This window comes from Spermophilus citellus (assembly GCF_964194105.1).
Source record: "Spermophilus citellus genome assembly, chromosome: 13".
NCBI lineage: Eukaryota > Metazoa > Chordata > Mammalia > Rodentia > Sciuridae > Spermophilus > Spermophilus citellus.
The window spans coordinates 70,897,173-70,917,708 of record NC_138193.1 but is presented as its reverse complement, the minus strand read 5'-3'; the positions used below and the strand labels follow the sequence as shown (position 1 = coordinate 70,917,708).

General features: G+C 41.1%; 1 protein-coding gene across 1 annotated transcript in view; it reads left to right on the top strand.

Moving 5' to 3' along the window:
- Positions 1-20,536, top strand: part of EML6 (EMAP like 6) — a 260,325-nt gene that overhangs the window by 210,036 nt on the left and 29,753 nt on the right. Inside the window, exons 27-28 of the mRNA XM_081264735.1 lie at positions 7,198-7,399; positions 7,508-7,649. Of these exons, the coding sequence (XP_081120861.1) occupies positions 7,198-7,399; positions 7,508-7,649 (344 nt within the window). The remainder of the gene's footprint in view (positions 1-7,197; positions 7,400-7,507; positions 7,650-20,536) is intronic.

Sequence of the window (20,536 nt, the reverse complement as noted above, 5' to 3'; positions counted from 1 at the left end):
GGCTCTGGGTTCTACCCCTGCTTCAGTTAGAATCACTGTTTTCTGTGTCTTATTCATAGAGCATCTGTGTAAGATATTTTTCCCCCAAAGTTTTATTGTAAAAAATTTTGAGCAAACGGATAAAATGAAATGATAACAATGAAAACTCCTAGAAACCCACAAACTACATTCTACAATTAAAAGTAAATCGTGGAATTAATTTTAAAAAGTCTCAACTTTACACTTTGAGGAACTATTTAAAGAAGAACTAAATGAAGGAAACAATAAAGATTACAACAGAAACAAATGAAGCTTGGCCTGATGGCACACAGTTGTAATCCCAGCTCCTCAGAGGCAGTGCCAGGAAGACCACAAGTTCAAGGCCAGCCTGGGAAACTTAGACTCTTTCTCAGGGGGAAAAAAAAGATTGGGGAGACATGGTGGTATAGTTCAGTGGTAAAGTGTGCAAGTCCCTGGATTCAATCCCAGTACTGCCAAAAAAGGAAAGAAATGAAATGGAGATTATTAAGATAATAGATCAATAAAACTAAGACTTTGTTCTTTTATTTTTAAATATTTATTTTTTAGTCGTGGTTGGACACAGTACCTTTATTTATTTATTTTTATGTGGTGCTGAGGATTGGATCCAGGGCCTTGCACGTGCTAGGCGAGTGTTCTACCACTGAGCCACAATCCCAGGCCCAAGAGTTTATTCTTTTAAAAGATAAAATTGACAAATCTTTAACTAAACTAACCAAGAAAAAAAAAGAGGGCTCAAACACAATTATAAGTGAAAGAGGAGATATTACATGATACTATAGCAATACAAAGGATCATAAATCTACTATAAACATACGTCAACAGATTTGGATAAACTAGAATAAATTGATAAATTTCTAGAAACATACAACCTACCACGCCTAAATGATAAAGAAGTAGAAAATCTGAACAGACCAATAGTGAGTAATGAGACTGAATCAATAATCAAAATCTTCCTTAAAATCCAGAATCAGGGGCTGGGATTGTAGCTCAGTGGTGGAGCACTTGCCTGGCATGTGTGGGGCACTGGGTTCAAATCTCAGCACCACATACAAGTAAATAAATAAAACAAAAGTATTGTATCTATCTGCAACTAAAAATATATTTTAAAAGTCCAGAATCAGATGGCTTCGTGGGTGAATTATACCAGACGTTTAAAAAAATTAGTGTCAAAACGTTTCATTCTTTCAAGAAAAAAGATGAGGGGAACATTTTTAAACTCATTTTATGGGGCTGGCATTATCCTCATACCAAAGCTAGATAATGACGCTATAAGAAAAGACAATTATAGGCCATTTATACCTGGTGAACTAATAGGTGCAAAAATTTTCAACAAAATGCTAGCAAACCAAATTTGAATATTAAAAGGTTTATATACCGTGATCCAGTGCAATTTATGCCTGGCATTCAAGGATGGTTGAATGTGTGCAAATCAACAAATGTGATGTGCCACATTAACAGAACGAAGAATAAACATGTATGATCGTCTCCATATATATGAAAAAAAGCATTTGACAAAATTCCACATCCTTTTATGATTAAACACTCTCAACAAATTAAGAGCAATGTTCCTCAACATTAAAAAATGCCATAAATGATAAGCCCACAGCTAACATAATAATACTCCATGGTGAAAAACTGAAAGCTTTTCCTCTAAGTTCAGGAATGAGGCAAGGAAGCCCACTCTCACCACTTCTGTTCAGTATAGTTCTCAGTGATAGAGTGCTTGACTGTCATCCTCCTATTTGCAAGAACATGAATAAAACTGGAGGATGCTATGCTAAATGAAATAAACTAGACACAAGTTCAAATGCTTATATGACCTCTCTTATATGTGGAATCTCACAAAGCTGAACTCATAGACACAGAATGGTGGTTGCCAGGAATGGGGTAAATGTTGGTGAAGGTTAGGATGAATAAGTTCTGAGGATCTAATTAAATCATGGTGACTGTAGTTAATAATGCTGTATTATTTACTTGAAATATGCTGAGAGTTGATCTTATCGTATACAAACACAAAATGGTAATAGTATGTGGTACTGGATGTGTTAATTAACTTCAGAGTGGTATCCATTCCATAATGTTACATATATCAAATCACCACACTGTACACCTTGAATATATATAATTTTTGTCAATTATATTTTGATAAAACTGGAAAAAAGTGAATTATCAGGATACTCTTAATTGCATGTCAAAATTTGTTTCATGGCATTTTTAATATAATTTATGTAGTTGAAATGCACAGATTTTGAAGTTTCTGTTAGGCGAGCTTTGAAAGCTCATACACATATATGACCCAAACTCTGATGAAGATGTAGAGCATCGTCCTCACCCCAGGATACTTCCTGAAGCTCCTCCCTCATCAGTTCTCAGCCCCTACTTTACCCTCAGGTAAAACAGCTGTTTCAGTGTTGTTCACCAACAGATTAATTTAACATGTTATAGAATTTCTTGTTAACATGATCAAGTAGGTACTGTTTTGCATCTGGCTTCTTCCACTCAGATAATCTTTGAGATTTATCTACATTGTATGTAATGTCTGTTCATTGTTATAACAGAGTGAAAAGTCCATTGTCTAACAGAGTTATATATTACAGGGTTTGTTTATATGCATTGATGGGCACATACTTTTCCAGTTTGGGATTGTGATAAAGCTGCTATGAACATTTTTGGATGAATGTTTGTGGATCCTAAGTAAATACTTAGGATTGGAGTTTCTTAGGATCCTAAGAAAATACTTAGGATTGAAGTTTCTGGATCACAGGGGAAAATATATGTTTGGCTTTTAAGAAACTGCCAGACCTTTTAGCACAGTGGCTGCATCATTTTACATTCCTACCAAAAATGTAAGAATTCTGGTTGCCAGCATTTGGATTGGCACTTACAATTTAGCTGTTCTGAGTGATAGATGGTTGCTATGGATTATGTTTTTAATGTACATTTCTGTGATAACTAATGATTCGGAACACTTTCATCTGTTGGCTATTTGTGAAGTGTCTCTGCAAATCTTTTGCCCATGATTTCAAGCTAAATTACTTCTTGTATATTAAGTTATACTGTATAATATTGGAAGAAACAGTTTCATAGTTATTTTTCTTCAAAAAAAAACAAAACAGTGGGCAATATGAATTCCTCTGGTGGTGTCACCTTCGTTCCTTCTCTATTTTTATCTGATTTTTTTCAGCTCAGTTTCCTTTTCCAATATGCGGCCTCATACTAATGAGTATTTCTACCTGTGTGTCATTCCTCCAAGCTTCCTGGGTCTTTTGAACAAAGTTCACTTTCCGTTTTCAAGTGACTGTGTCCTTCCTTCAAATTTCTACATTGAAACCCTCATTCCAGTGTGGTTGTATATAGAGATAGGATCTTTACAGAAGTAATTAAAATTAGATGAGTTCTAAGGTCAGGCCCTGACCTGACAGAATGAGTGTCCTTTTAAAAAGAGACACCAGAGTGTACTCTCTTTGCAAATGTTTGTGAACAGACACTGAGGAAAGCCCAGCGAGCTCACAGATGGGAAAGGTCTATCTAGAAGTCAGGAAGAGAGCCTGAGAACATTCCTATACCATACCATTGCTGCAGTCTGCCACTGAGTTCCATGTTACCAAGTCTTGATGGTACCTGTGAGATCTTATTACCACCACACAAGTCCAAAATTCAAGCTCCATTTATTATATGCTGAGACCTTGGGTCTTCCTCTTGACCCTGTCCCCCATACTCCCTTCCCTTTAATTACTAGGCATCTCTTCCAGGCATTTTTCTTTTTATGGCAAACATATATCCTTATTAATATTTGGGTTTATAATTTAAAGCCTTCCCACTTAGGTCATTGGTTCCCTGACAATCATCTTTTTTTTTTTTTTCAAAAGAAACGAACTTTATTTTTAGAACACACACACCACACCACACAGCTCTTCAGGAATTCCCTCAGAGCCCAACTGCCACCACCGGCTTCCCACAAGCCTCTCAACCTCCCCCACTCCTCCTGCTCTTGAGGCCGATTGGCTGGGTCGTGTGGGCGGAGCCAAAACAAGTCCCCCAATGAGCAGCTCCGTGGTCTGAAAAGGCGGGGAAACAGCCCAATGAGCATCACCGCAGAGGAGCCAATCAGTTGGCAGCTAGAAGTTTGCTGGGGCCTCTGTGAGCCAATCATCAGCTGGCAACTGGAAGTTTGCTGGGGCCCGTTTGGCTATGGCTCTCAACAGGTCACCATAACAGCTTGCTAGCAATGATTGAGAGACCCTTAAGGGTCCGCAGAAAAAGAGAGAGTGAGAGCAGGCGCTGACCCCTTTTATTGAGGAGAAGCTATTCAAATGAGACAAGGGGTCAGGTTTCAGGGGGCTGAGTCTGTCTTCATGATGTCCACTGCCAGCAGGTTGACTAACACCTGGGTAGGCCACACCCAAGGACACAGTAAGAGAAGGGGACACACACACAAGGCACTACCATGGAAGATTCTATCCTAAACAGGGCAAGGGATTATATTAGAAAGGAACAGGTGAGCATAGCTTCACCTGTGGGGCTGTAACAAGACACACTCATGCATGAGACACTGACCCTCAAACCCAAGAAGGGTGGGGAAAGCTCTGCCACATTTCTGTGACTGAGTGCCTCAGCATCCAGCCAGGGAGTGTGACTCAGCCCTGACAGTCATCTTGTCCCCAGAATCCAAGCCAAAGCCTACACCCTTTGCCAGCACCCACCCACTTTGCCCATACCTTAAACCACTTTCAAGAAAATCAAATTCTTTTTTTTTAAGTTGTTGATGGATCTTTGTTTTTATTTATTTGTATGTGGTGCTGAGAATCGAACCCAGTGCCTCATGCATGCCAGGCAAGTGTGCTACACTGAGCCACAACCCAGCCCCTAGAAAATCAAATTCTTTGACACCATCTTTTTAGCTAACCAATTGCTTCTCATAGCCTCATTTCCCTTTCAAACCTAAGTCTTCCCACTGAAGAGGGGCTAAAAGACCACCACACAGCTTACACTTGTACAAATCCTCCATGCTCTCAAGTCTGCAAGTTTCCTTCTCAGAACATCAACATTTTATAGCTAGAGAAACTATATGAAGTGTTGTGGTTATGGGGAGAGAGTCATCAGATTCTCAGGAACTTCTTTCCTAAAAATGGTTAAGAACCAGTGCTCTTGTGCACCCCAACATGGGGGTGCACACCTGTAATCCCAGCAATTTAGGAGGCTGAGGGAAGAGGATTGCAAGTTTAAGTCCAGCTTCAGCAACTAATTGAGGACTTGTCTCAAGATTTAAAAAAGGACTGGGGATGTGGCTTCGTGGTTAAGCACCCCTGGGTTCAATCTCCAATACCACAAAATAATAATAGTAATAAAACAGTGCTCTGGAGACATATTCCAGATTCTCCTGGCTCATTTTTCACTCATGAGTCACTGAGAGAAGAGAATTCTGGAGAAAGAGTCCAGAAATGCAGTTTGGCATGGTGGCCCATGGAGGCAGCTCTTCTGACTGGCTGTGCCAGTCTTCAAAAGTCCCTCCATGTGTCCTAATAGGAACCACCCAGCATCCCTTGCCAACCTCTTCCTCCTGAGACAGCAGGACCTTCTAGTAACTGTGATTCCCTTTATTGTTCCATGGATCACTGATCTTGTTTCCTATTATGAGAATTTTGAATCGCCCTCTGCAGGAAGGATCTCAGCTTTGTTAAGTAGTTTCAGTGCCCCATAGTATTGTCCTCTTTCTCTGTCCTGCGTCTTCTCTCTACAGCGCGACTGTGGTCACCTTAACGTCTGTTTAAATTCTCCCATCCTGTCCACAAACCCTGTGTCCCCTCTGATAAGGGTGCAGGGAGGCATTTCTCAGGTTCTTTCACTTTCTCCTCTTGTAGAGAAACCAACTTGGAGTAGATATGCATGGGTGGGTTTGTGCTTCCAGCAGGAAGGCCAGCAGGACACATGGCTATAGCCACTGTGACTATCCTGTACCTGGATCTCACATAGTCACACGGGGTTCCCCTGGGAATTCTGCCTTTATTCTGCCTGTGTGCTAGCAAACGAAGGATTGTGGAGAGCTCTTAGAGCTGCTGCCTGCCTGATTGCTTCACTGATCTTTCTAGAGTCACTACTCTGCTGTGGAGCAGGCAACTCCACTAAACTATCAGGGAGGGTCAACCAGAGACAGCTCTTGACCAAGAGTACTTCAGAGTCACCAACGCTCCAGCACCTGTTTCCTGCCCTGTGTCTGCGCTGGTTTTAGGTTTTCTAGTGGCCCTTCCAGAGCCCTGTGGAAGCCTCTTGTCAGTTATTTACTAAAGTTTTCATCTGGGACACCCGTGGCCGTCTCATGACCTCCGAGAGTTCATGTGGCTTCGCTCATTGCATAAGGTATTCCCTGGGAGCCGCTGAGAAGATGGAAAACTCTACCTCTTTAAATGGCTCCCTCTGGGAGATGTTGTTGCCAGTGTCTCATGAGCCTAAAATGGAAGCTCCTCCTGGTGCCAGCTTCGGTTTCCCAGCACTTGCCAGGGCTGCCCTGGGGGGAGCTGCTGACCGCATTCCACCCTCTGCCCCTTGCCACCTGGGGTCAACGTGGTGGCCTGGGCACCCCACTCCAAGTGCTTCCAGTAATTACTACTAAATTTGGGTCTTATTCGACTTTGTGGGTTGAGCAGGAGCTTGCTTTGCTTTTAAATCCGTGTTTTGAGTGTTTCTAGTGTTAGAAATGGTTTCCAGTGGCCACAGTACAAACCGCTGCTGTGTTTGTTTTAAATCTTGAGATTCCTTGCTTTTCTGTCATTTCTGGGTCTGTGGTACAAAAGCCACTGTAGGAATGGTGGGGAAGACACTTTTGATCTCAGATGTCAGCCAGACTCTCAATCAGAAGTTTATACTTGGAGACCCATGGAGATGGCACATTTGATATGTGACAGAAACAGGCTTTTTAATACAGCTATAGGCTCCTAGAAACATTCATTGCCTCAAAAGGTATTTATTGAGAACCTTTTATGAGCCAGGAACTAAGAGACCTAGTCCCTGCCCTTGTGGAACATGTGTTCAGGTGACATGTAGGGAAATTTCTCTTTGGGATGAGCTGCTTCATCCCATCGAGTAGAGTCCACCTAGAAAACAACATGGATGAAATAACTCAGAAAAAAAAAATAACAAGCCACTGGGGTAGATGCCAATGTCTGGCTTTATATACAGGGGCAGCATGCAAGGTTCAAGAAGTACGTGGGGCACAGTGCCCACGTCACCAACGTGAGATGGCTGCACAATGACTCCGTGCTGCTCACGGTGGGCGGCGCCGACACAGCCTTGATGATTTGGACCAGGGAGTTCGTGGGGACCCAGGAGAGCAAGCTGGTGGACAGCGAGGAGTCTGACACGGATGCGGAGGAGGATGGAGGTGAGTCCCAAATAGCCACACGCCTCTGGTGCCACCGCACCTCCCTCTATGGCCCCTCCTGAGCCATTGCAAACCAACTCACTCCCCAATTTCTTTGTGTCGTTTGAGGCTATGACAGTGATGTTGCTAGAGAGAAGGCCATTGACTACACCACCAAGATCTATGCTGTGAGCATCAGAGAAATGGAGGGCACCAAACCACACCAGCAGATGAAAGAAGTGTCCATGGAAGAAAGGTATGGTGTCGCAAGGTTTGTCTGTGTTTGTTGTGCCTGACAAGAGACTTATTTAAACCAGAATGCATTTGTCCTCAAAAGCTGGTACTTAAGCAAGTCTTTTATGATCTGTAGACTTAACCTATATATGGGTTCAAGCTGGGGAAATTGCCCAGTGTCCTCACGATTTGTCCTCACAACATGGCACTTGATAGGACTTTCTGCCTAGTAATAACTATTAATAAATATAATGTCACCTCTTATCACTCTTTGTAGAAGTTGATTATGGGTACGACTTGAACAGAAGTGAAATTTTGTTGGACTTCTCTAGCCTTGCTGGATCTGGAGAGGATGCCAGGATAGCCTAGAAGCTGTCCCGAATGCGATGGTTGACAGGAACATATGCTGATTAGTGAGATAGGAGTGAAATCGGGCTTTTCTCATTCAACAATATTTGTGGAGTTGTGAAAAATCTTCCATTCTGACTAGAGTCTTGCCATACCTAGTCACTTGGTATAGATCTCTTATTGTGTCTTCCCTTACCCAGAATTGTTCCAGGAGGTCGGTATTTCCACATCTAACTCATTTGATTTAGTTGCCTTGAATGCTATACATGAAAGAAGTTTTCTAGTAGCATGTGATTCCTTTTGATGAGTGATTTTAAGTATAGATAAACTGTCCAACATTGTAGCATTCTAAAAAGCAAAACTCATAATTATGTAATTGACCACATTTGTACTTTGGATGATAATGAGTAAAGATTCTCATACTTAAAGTGAATTTCATGGATCTCAAAGGTACTTTAAGAATTCTCTGTGGCACTTCACCTTGTGGTGGGCTTGGTGTTCACAACTATGTTAGTCCTGTGATGTATAAGTCATGAAATCAAGTAATTTGCACTTGATAGGACTTTCTGCCTAGTAATAACTATTAATAAATATAATGTCACCTCTTATATTAGGTGGGAGTTTAGATGAATAGAAAGAAAATGTGACTCCCAACCTTCTGCTTCAGTTCAGTGCCAGATGATAAAATAAGCTTGATAAGTGGTGGGTGTGCTTCTGGCAAGAAGATGGTATCTGATGCAGAAAAGCACTAATTTTTCCCTAGCATCCTCATTAAATGCTGCTATGATGGCTCAGAGTTCTCTTTTAATTAAAAACTCAGATTTTTTTTTTGCAATGGTCTGTATAGAAGTGTAGTTTATTTTGTTTGCAACATGGTTTTAAAGTGGCCACAAAGACAGGAGGACTTAGTTCTAAGAATTAAGAAAAAAAATGAACCATATGCACATAAGTACATGAGTAGGCCTCCCACTTAACTAATCCACTCTAAAAAAAAAAAACCCATTTGGTCTAAGTTAAAATTCTTTTTGGGGAAAAAGAATTATCCGTCCTTTCCAATTGCACATTCCATTGTGAAGTGCGTTGACTTGGCCATTATTCCAAGGTTGTTTCTGGCTGATGTCTACAAAATGTGATGGTGTCTCATGCTGAGATTTAGACCAGGGTAAAATATAGTCAGCTAACCAAAGTCTTAATTCCTTAATAATATAGCTGATTTCAAACTTAATCCACAGCTCATCTGAATCTCTCCTTGTCTTATGTCTCTAAGACCGGGCTACAGAAGTGTCGCACTGTCCAATTTAGTATAGGGTGGGAGGTGTAAGGGTAGAGAGAACCTTGAGGATTTTTCCATTTTAAAATTCAGAATTTTGAAGTTCCCTTACTGCATCATGCAGTTGCAAATTTATGATACATTAGCACACACTGAATTCACTTTTTTTAACAAAAGAAAAAAAAATACTTCATACTATTATGAGATATAGGAGTAGGCCTTTCAGTGCTTTACTGGCACTTTTAAAAATAATTCACACTAGAATGCAGTGAAGAAAACAATTTTAAGATAAGTATAGGGTCCGGAGGAATAATCAAGTGTTTTCTATAGAGAGCAACTTCCTTGATAACTTAAAAAGCCTTGACAGCATCAGTTTGCAGAAGGGGCTGTAACCAGAGAGACAATGCCAGCTGCACAGCATGCTGGGAGCCCAGCGTGCCCACGCCAGCCAGGGCAGCAGTAGATGATACCTGACTTAGCAGCCTCCATGGAGGCAAAGCAGAGCCAAGGACAAGCAGTCTCTACCCACCCCCGTCAGTCATTTTTGGGGAGCCTGAACCTCAGAAATCAGGCTGTAGGCAGCTTCTGAACCAGTGCCAGTAAAAAGGCACATTTAGGCATTTGTGAGAAAGCAGGGTGAGTGATGAAAGGTGGGGTTTTTTTTTTGTTTGTTTGTTTTTTGGTTTTTTTTTTTTTTTTTTGGTTCTGGGGCTCAAACCCAGAGCCTGGTGCATGCTAGGCAAGCACTCTAGCCCTGAGTTACATCCCCAACCCTGGGTGGTACTCTTGGCCATAAATGACATAGAACTCTTTAGTGCTCAGCTAGGTAGAAAACAGGTTGCAGGGATTCAGGGATCCTAAGAATTAGGGGCAGTGACAGAAAAATGCTGAGTGCCTCAGACATCAGGAGCATGGAGCCAAGCAGTACCTAGTTCCTCCCTGGGAATATTCAGGACTGTCAACCAACAGCTCCTGAAGCTGCTCCCTTTAACTATTCAAGCCCTGCTGATTTGAGAGGCACAGGCTCTCCTTGACTTTCCCTTCATTGTCCCCTTCCTGGTGCACGATGCCAGCAGATACCTGGGCGCGTTTCCTAATCACCTAGGCTGAAACATACTCCCATGAGACTAATGAGTGACAAGCACTCAAAGATGGAGATGTGCACTTGAAACAATTGTTCCATGCAGGGACCTATTTTGTCTCTTATTAATGTTCCAGGCAATTCTGTCTCTAATTAAATCTCTTTCCACCTCTAAAAGCAGTTGGAAACCTTGAGATGAATAGAACATCTGTCATACTGAGAAGAAAAAAATGCCTTGAAGACAGCTGTGCATTATGCATCAATCATTTTCTAACCAACCAAATGCCTAGTGCCTAAATTGTAAGATAGTCATGGGCTGTTTCTAATTAGTTTCAGTTATCAGATTTTAAAATAGCTATGAGATTTTAGATCGTGCTTTTCTGTGCAGTTTCTAATACATTATAAGTTCTTATTCTTCAGAAATCATATGATCTTCAGTTCCAGTCTTTTGAGAAATGAGAAAGTTGAGAACAAAGTTGTAATTGCTCTCATAATAATACTGAGTGGTTCCTGCCAAATGTGGAATATCTTACAGGTGTTTATCCACCCACTTCAACTTTGCTCCAGCACCTTGCTTTCTTCCTTGACTTAGACTTGTTTAGCCAGTCCCCAACCTTGGGTAAACCTGTTGTTCAACTGCCATGCTTTTGCCTGTCATCTGAACACTCAGGGCTGCCCCACACTGCTCTCCTTCATCCCCAGCTGACTCAGATCTAATTCTGGCCTACAGGAATCTTTCCAAACCTTCCCTGCCTCTCAGGTTCCCTACTCCAACACGGCATATCCCTTCCTCTCAACTTTTGACCTCGGATCCTCCTTTGCCATGTTTTCTCATAAGGCCATGGCTGTTTTGTCCATCTGCAAACTTGAATTATTTAATAGATATTTCAAATGTCAGGAAATTCCTTTTGAAAAAAAGAAGGGGGGAAGCATAGTTTTTCTCAGAAATTTAAGGAATAAAATACTTACTGTTAGCCAGGCATGGTGGCGCATATCTGTAATCCCAGCTGCTTGGGAGGCTGAGGCAGGAGGATCACTAGTTCAAAGCCAGCCTCAGCAACTTAGTGAGGCCCTAAGCAACTCAGTGAGACCCTGCCTCTAAATAAAATACAAAAAAGGGCTGGGGATGGGTCTCAGTGGTTAAGTGTCCCCGAGTTCAACCCCTGGTCCCCACCCCTGCCACCCAACAAAAACACTTACTGTCATCACAGCACAAAGGACTGTACTCAAATTCTGTATTCTGACTTTGTTTCTTCTCCCAATCTAATTCGATGACAAAATCCCTAATGTTTGCTCAGTACCAAAGTACTAGAGTTACCTATAAAACTAAGAAGTTTCTTTCACCACATTATCAAAGCCACCTCTAGATTATGTGTTGCTTTAATTGATAAGATAGGGCTCTTCAAGAGAGTCTCCCAACCCAAACTGGCCATTTTTTGGCTCACACATCTAAAACTTTAGGGACAGAGCAACTTCCGGTGTCTCTCGATATGAGGACTCAAATCCTGCTGCTGGGATTGTGCTCTTGCTCCATATCTCAACTCTACTCCCTCTGGGTTATTGAAATTCTTCAAGTAGCAATATGGTGACAGTACCTAGACTTTCTAGTCTTTGTGAGTCAAAACCAGCAGGAAAGAACTACCTCTGATTCACAATCTACATAAATGTCCTTTCATGCTCAGGTGGATCCCATGATAACTGTTGAGCAAATCTCTATGGCCCAGAATAAAAGAGACTTTGACACTGAGTATATAATCACATGCCACCCATAGACTAGCAATGTAATCACTTTCACCAGAACCAAATGCATTGCAAATGCAGTTACCACCACCCTAAGAGAGACATCCCAAAAAAGTTACCGCATCCAGCTCTATATCTAGCATCTCTAGGTGCTGTGAAGTCCTCTCATCCAGGTCCAGATAAAACTCCTCACTGTCCTGTTGCTAATGATATTAACTATCTTAAATATACCAAGTACACCATGGTGAAGAGAAGACAGAATTGGGATTTTTTTTTAAACTGTGAACAAGGAAGAATAAGACATAATATGCAATGGTCACTGTTCTATGGCCATATTATCCTCAACTGGACAGGACAGTAGAGCATTCCTGCCCTGGCCATGTGCATGCTTTGCACAATGGAGAGTTATATAAATGTTGGAAGATGCTGACAGGGTGTAAAGGTTTTGTTCATAGACATACAGCCTTGAAAACCTGAAGTAGGAGGTGACTCTTTTAAAAAAGCAGGGCTTCTCAATTCTCCCAAATTCCCACTGGGATGTAAATGATGCTTGTGCTTCATCATTTGCATAGGAAAATGTATACCTTCTCACCTCTCCTGGGCTCCTCCCTGATCTTTGAGAGACTGGCACCGGGTTTGGCTGTTCCCCAGATACAGGTGACCAGTGCACACAGGCTGCCAGGTGGGGAGGGGCACGTGCACTTTCAAAGACATTTCCCAGGAGACGCACGTTTCAGGTCAGTCTAAATTCCACTTTTATCATCTAATTCTCTGGCCTAACATTGGGTGTTTCATAGTATCAACCTAGGAGGAAAATATCTTTTATGTCTCAGGTAACTACTTAATTCCTAAAGCGAAGGTCAGTTAAAACATCTGCCACTCTACTCTCATATTTTGGTGGTAAACTAAACACCAGTTAATCAATTGCTATTGGCAAATATTCCTCTTTTTTTTTTTAGGCTCAACTTATTTTAATTAGTGGTTATCACTGTGTCACATTTATAATTGTCACTGTCTGGTCTTCAGCAGACTTTCCTTTGGGTCGGTGTAGATGTCTTCTTCATAGTACCACCATGAAACTCTGAAATTGTCCTTGTTTTTTGACAATAGGTTCTACTTCCAAATTTGGTTTCCCTGTCTCAGGAATGGCATCTGGGCTCTATGAGTAGTGTTTTTCCCCAGGACTACTAGAGACAGTTTGAATTGTTACAGACACACCAGGCAAGGTGGCACACACCTGTAATCCCAGCTACTTAGGACACTGAGGTAGGAGGATTGCAAATTTGAGGCCAGCCTAGGCAACTTAGCAAGACCCTATCTCAAAATAGAAAGTAAACAAGGCTGGGGATGTAGCTCAGAGGTGGAGTATCTGTGGGTTCCATCCCTGATACTACTGGGGAAAAAAACTGTAGACGCAAAATAGAAAATAGAAAATGTCTATTTTGCTGGGGAGGGCATGGTAGAACAAACCTGCTCACCTCATGGCTGGGGTAGAGAGACCAAGGTTCCATCCATCCTGTTTAAGGACACACCCTCACACACACCTTAAAACCTCCCAGGAGGCCCCACACCATTTCCCAATAACACCAAGCCAAGAATTGAGTCTTTAATACATGGGCCTTTAGGGAATATTTTAGATCCTAACTAAAGCACCTTGTTTTAATAGTGGCTTTTGTTTGGTTGCTTTTTGCCACTGTTTTTGAGGTATCATGTTACATATTATAATTTTAAATGCTAACGATTATGTGTCATTCAATTATGTTTTACATTCTTGTCTCAAATTTAGAAATCTTTCCTTTTCTGATTCTGATTCTTCACTCAAGCTCCTAAATTGGCTTCAGAGAAAGCAAAAATATGGGACATCTATTATCTTGGATAGAATTTTGTAAAATTGGTAGACAGTGAAAGAGATAACCTAAGTCTTTCAGATTTGTCCTAAACTCTGTCATTTGTGGTCCCAGGAAAGAGATGATCCTCCCAACAGGAGGTAATTGAAGGGCACTTAATGAAGAGATTTAACAAGGGGTGGGCAGGGTTAAGAAAAAGGGGCAGGAAGGGGTGCCCTGGAGTTAGCACAGCAGGATGCCATTACCAGCCCTGGGCTTGAGGGGAAAGGGGAAGAAGCTGTTGCCAGAGAACAGAACAGAGCTGTACTAGAGGGCCACTGGGACCAGAGCTGGAACCTGGGGGAGAGTGTTGGAGGTCATCAGCCTGGGTCCCAGCAAGGAGGCCTGGAGAGAATAAAAGCCGTTGCATTCTCCTCCCGCGCTGAGATCTGCTAGTGCTTCCCCTTAGAGGAAACCAGCCAGAGCCATAGTTTTTACAACCCCTCTCTGGGGGTACCACAGGAATCAACTTTAAAACGATGTTAGGACACGGGGGAGTCTTCCTTTCTAAAAATCTTATGTGTGCATTACATTTTGGCATTCCCAGATCTTTGGCTTGTCTTCAGAGGTTTTTGTTTTCATGTGAAGAAAATAACAGAGACATTAGAAATTACAGAAATGATTACTGTCAACAAATTAACAAACAGCCCCAATTTTGCATGATGGATGTGATCATTATGGAGGTGACTCCCAAAGGTCCTTCCTTCTTAATAATGTATAGATAAGGCCGTAAAACGATCTACAGGTGTGTTCTACTGCAGTTCAAATGAACTGTGGGGACATGGTTAGCAATTTATTTTTAAGTGTATACTATAGAGCACAGGCATCTCCTAACTGCTTAGATTAACCATCTGCATGGGGGATGATAACAGTGTTTTTTTTTTTTAATTTACTATATTCAGTTGGAACCTGCATTCAGAGAGAATCCTAACTTTGTATTGACAAAATACACACTAAATACCAATTGAACTATGCTTATCAAAATTGCATATAAATATTCCCTCACCTTAGCTGAGTGTTGTTTTCTCCAGATGAGGATGTAACTCAGCAGTAGGGTGATTGCCTGGCATTCAGAGGCCCTGGGTTCAATCCTCAGTTGCATGGGTGGGGTGGGGGGTGTTTGTTTGTTTGGTTTGATTTCTTTTCTTTTTTTTTTTTTTTTTTTTTTTTGTTTTAAGGTCTTTTATTAACAGGCACTATTGTAGATTTTGACTATCCACCAGGAATGAATTAAAGAATGGAAGACTTCCACTTTGTTTCCATACCATCTTCACAAAGTTATTTTACTTAATACAGCGTTTTCCACTTAATTGCAAAAGGAGAGATTCAAGTCCAACTTCTAGTCTTCTTACCTCAGAAGCTGCATAGCTTATGGCCACAAATTAAAATCCTGCACTGACCTAAGGTCTCTTTTTCTTCTCTCCACCTCCCGCCCCCAAAGGCCTTTGGCTTGCAGCCAACCTCTCCTGTTTTATCTCAGGCTAAAGGTCATCATGCCCTTAAAAAAGAAAAAAAAGTAGAAAAGTTACTTTTAACACTTAAATTATATTATCTTGGCACAATTTAATTTAACTTACCAATGAATTATGAATAACTATAGAAAATATATTCATTATTTTAGCTACCAATTCATCAATTATAATTCATCTAGATATTCAGCTATTTTGCCATGGTAGGTAACATGTACACAACCACCTTATGGCACGGGGATTTTTTTCCCCCCAGTGCTGGGGATGGGACCCACAGTCTTATATGTGCTGGGCAAGTGTTCTACCACTGAACCCCAGCCCCAACCACCTTATTTTCTAAAAAAAAAAAAAAAAAAAAAAAAAAAAAAGTGGGCTTTTTTAATACTTTTTTTTTATTTAGAGTCTTATGGATATGCATGATGGTGTATATTCATATATGTACATGGAAAGTTAGGTCAAATTCATTCCACTGTGCTCCCTTATCCTGTTCCTTTTCTCTCCTCTTCAATCCCATTTGTCTATTCCACTGATCTATCTACTATTTTGATGGAATGACCCCTTTTATTTTCCTCTCTCTCCTCTTATTTTGGACTAGCTTCCACATATCAGAAAACACTCAACCTTTGACTTTTGGGATCTGGCTTATTTTACTTAGCGTGATAATCTTCAGTTCCATCCATTTGCCAGCAAATGGCATAATTTTATTCTTTTTTATGGCTGAGTAATACTTCATTTTGTATATATACCACATTTTCTTTATTCATTCACCTGTTGATGAGCATCTAGGTTGATTCCCCAGCATGGCTGTTGTGAATTGTACTGCTATGAATATTAATGTGGTTGCATCCCTATAGTATGCTGATTTTAAATCTTTTGGATAAATACTGAGGAGTGGGATAGTTGGGTCTGGTGGTGTTTCCATTCCCAGTTTTCTGAGAAATGTCCATACTGTTTTCCAGAATGGTTGCACTAATTTGCAGTTCCACCCACAGTGTAGAAGTATACCTTTTCCCCCCCCACATCATCCCCAACACTATTTGTGTTCTTCATAACTGATATTCTAACTGAAATGAGATGAAATCCCGATGTAGTTTTGATCGTATTTTCCTAATTACTGCAGATGTTGAACATTTTTTCATATGTTTGTTGGTCATTTGTTTTTCTTTGAGAAGCATCTGTTTATTTCTTTTGCACATTTATTAATTGGGTTATTTGTTTTTCTGGTGTTAAGTTTTTTGAATTCTTTATATATACTGGATATTAATGCCTATCACAGGGCGGCCAGCACCCCTCCAGGGTTGTTTTCTGTACAGGAGGGGATGAGCCACTTGAGAAAATGAAAGTCTGAAGTAATTAATAAAGAATTAAGAGACAGAGATAGAAAATAGTTTTAAAAGCAGAGCGTCTGATAGGTCCTCCAGTCTTGGTGGGAGCTGGAACTGAACAACTAGAAAATGGCTCAGATCCTTTTTTTTAAGGGAGAGTACATCAAAGGCAGGGATAAGGTTTCAGCAGGAGGAGTCTTGCCTCTTGGTGTGGCAGGGGACTTGCAGCAAACAGGTTGATTGGCATCTTGGCAAGCCACACCTATCTCCAGTGCAGTGCAGAACCTGGCAGAGCTAGGTAGGATAGCATAAGTATTGGGTAGTCTAAAACCAGCAGGAGTGCCGCTGGAAGTTCCCAGATACCAGACTTTCCCACCCAGTGGCTTCCATTTCAATTGGATTCATGCACAGATCACGGTCACAGATGGCTCTCGGCAAAGATCTTCTCCTATTCTGTAGGATCTCTCTTCACACTCCTCTGAACATCATCTTTAATATTTATTTTTCTAAATGACAGTTCTAAGGCCCAGCTACTTGTAAGGGGGAAAGAATACATGTTTTAAATTAGAAATCCTCAGTGTTAAAATTTTAAACTTGAAATTTGTCTCCATCGTGGGCCATTTTTTTTAAAAGCAAAAGTCCATGACAGGATTTATACCAACTTGGTTACTCTTACTGTTCCAAAATTTGAAGACTTTGGCATCTTTCAATTCCCCTTGTGACTTAGTTCTAGAATCTCTGACTTTTGTAAGAAAAGTTGAGTTGATGAGAGTTAAAACAAAACTCAACTCCTTCTATTTTAAAATATTTTTTTAGTTGTAGATGGACACAATACCTTTATTTTATTTATTTTTATGTGGTCCTGAGGAGTGAACCCAGTGCCTCATATGTATGAGGCAAGCCCTCTGCCACTGAGCCACAACTACCTCGCAACTCCTTTTAATCCCACTTCAGACACCAATCTGCTTAATTCACATAATAAGATAATGATACCAACTGTGGAAAGGTGGCAATACAAAAGTTAAAGATTGTAAATTTTATTTAGTTTTAGAGTGTATGGAAACTAGACATGGTTACATAAATCAGGAACTAATAGCATTTCCTCAGCCACTATTATGGTTTTGGAAATTCCCAGAATGCCCCAATAAAACATAATCATACTTACTGTTACTGAACCCAGATCCATTTGCTCACTGCCCAAAAGCCAGTACTTGAGAGATGAGAGTTGGTGAGAAGGAAATCAGATTTACTTAAGGGTGGACCCTGAGAAGATGAGCAGGGCTGTCATCTCCCAAACAAAGACCATGGCAGGGAGCTAAGGTGTGTAAAAGGATTTTTATGGAAAGCGGGGCAGCAGAGGACAATGGGAAGGAAGGTTATGTGTTGAGCAGGGTCTTCAGTATCCAGGGCTTGCATTTTCTTTTTCTCTTCTGCCAGAATATCCTTGAGATATAAGCAACTTTCATCTCCTGGACCAGTTTCTATAATTCTTTAGATAAGTGCATTATATCCCTGCAAGTTAAAAATTAGTACACTTTTAATTAAAGTATAAGATTAGCAAATTCTTGGTGCACACTCTACTATTACCTGAAAACCATCAGATGTCATGAGCTCTGAACTAAAGAGAGATCACTGATTAGGGTGCCTTAGAGTCAGTGTTTATCTAGTCCCTTTTTCTCTAATACTTGACACCATCAGTTAATGTCTTAAGTCATTCAAAGGTGGTTCAAGCCAGGCACCCTGGTGCACACTTGTAATCCCAGCAGTTCAGGAGGCCAAGGCAGGAAGATAGTGAGTTCAAAGCCAGCCTCAGGAGGGAAAAAAAATAGCAAGGCACTGAGCAACTCAGGGAGACCCCTGTCTCTAAATAAAATACAAAATAGGGCTGGGGATGTGACTCAGTGGTCGAGTGCCTCTGAGTTCAATCCCTGGTACCTTCTCCTCCACCGCCAATAAATAAATAAATAAATAAATAAGTGGTTCTTTTTAAAATTTACAACCCTGGGCAAAGAAAACTATAACTTTCCAAGGGGCAGTTTACAAAGTAGAGCCAATCCAAAACAGGGTGGCTTAAGACATAATGGCATTGCCATTATTGCTTTTAATTATAAGATTTTTGTGAGCATAATAGGATTTCTTGATTATTTTCCTAAGATCTTATTCTGTATCTTTCTACCATCTACTCCACCCAAAACACATTCCCAAATGTTTAGAAGAGTCTGAATATGTGCCTTAGAGCCCAGGAGGGATGAGTACTACATTGCAGTTCTAGTACCTGTCAACACGTCTGCCATGAGGTTAGAGAAGCTGACTTTACTTTCAGCAGAATCAGGCTTCAGCAGGCCCAGCGCAGTGGGATGGTTCTTTGGTCATCTCTCTGGCTGTGTCATCTCTGCTCCTTGAGAAGAACTCTGCAAACAAAACGTGTTTTATAAACTGTTTCGTGTCTAAAACCAAGACTGTGCAGGCACTCCGTGAAAAAGTTCCTTAACACTTTACCAAGTTCATTTAAGACCATTTCCAGTACCCGTGGATTAGATATCAAAGTCTGAGATCTTGTAGATTCCTTGTCTTTAAAATGCAAAAGTTCAGGATGGAAATTCCACCTCTAAGCAATTGGCACCCCTGCCCACCCTTCCAGCTGTTAGGTTATGGTCCCCATCTGGCTTCTGCCTTGAGGAGAATCCAAACAATGGCTAGAAGTAGAAAGGCCCTTACCTCCAGGATGCATCTCAGCAGCATTCAAGGTGATTTTCCTCTTTCTCTGGGAGGGAATTTGGGCAGCTGGGTGTTCAGGAGAGATCTTGGGGTTCAGGCAACTCCTTTTTCTCAGTCATACATACTGAAAGCTTCTTTTCATATGTATGGATGACTGGTGCCTCCCACAGTCCCAGGGACAGGGATTCATTTCCCGGTACTTGTGGCCCCTTGCAGTATTTACCCACATTTTGGCTGTTACCAGCTATCAGCAGCTCATGTCTTTTCAATAACCCCCAACTGTGGACCTGTGGGCAAATCAGGATCCTGAAGAGCCCTTCCCTGCAGGGCTCTGCCAGTTCTCTCCTTACCCTTTCCCACTCCCCAGCAACAATGAGGGGCTAACTATTTTCATATTGATATGAAAGTAGAATCGCTCTTCCAGTCCTTTATGGTGGGGATTGGGAAAGGAACAGTTTTCACTTCACACACTGTCTTCTACCACAAGGCAGCTCACTCTCCATCCACCTCAGCCTCCAGCATGAAGAAACATGGAGGTGGCAGTGCCAGGATTATTCTTAGCAGGGGATTATAGGGAAGGAATCTGTGAATATTCTCTTACATTAATATTTCAGTCCTTCTGGTACATATTCACTCTGAGGCATATGTTCCTTATGAAATCAAGGAACTTTTACCAAAGCAAAATGAGAAGGCAGATTTTGAGGGTTTTTTTTAAGTGGCAGTGCCTTCATTTGTGAAGTGACAGGTACCAGCTCCAGTGACTTTAGAATTCCACTCTGGCACCAAGGTTTCCCAGACATTTTTGTAAACCGTGCCTAAGGCTCAATGGATTTGGCCCTAAAATTTATCTTCCAGCTCTTTCTTTGAGTTCATTTGAATAGGTTTTGAACCTAAGCAAAAAAGGAAGTCCTATATAGAAAACAGCACATTGTGGGCTTATAAAGAAATGTTATGGGGGTTTTGTTTGTCCAATTTTTGTTGTTTTAGCCTCATATTATTAGCCTTCTTTAATTCTTTATGTATGGGTCCATGGCATCAGGATACTTAAAATTCTACCAGATGCAGACTTTGGTAAGACTCTGGGTTC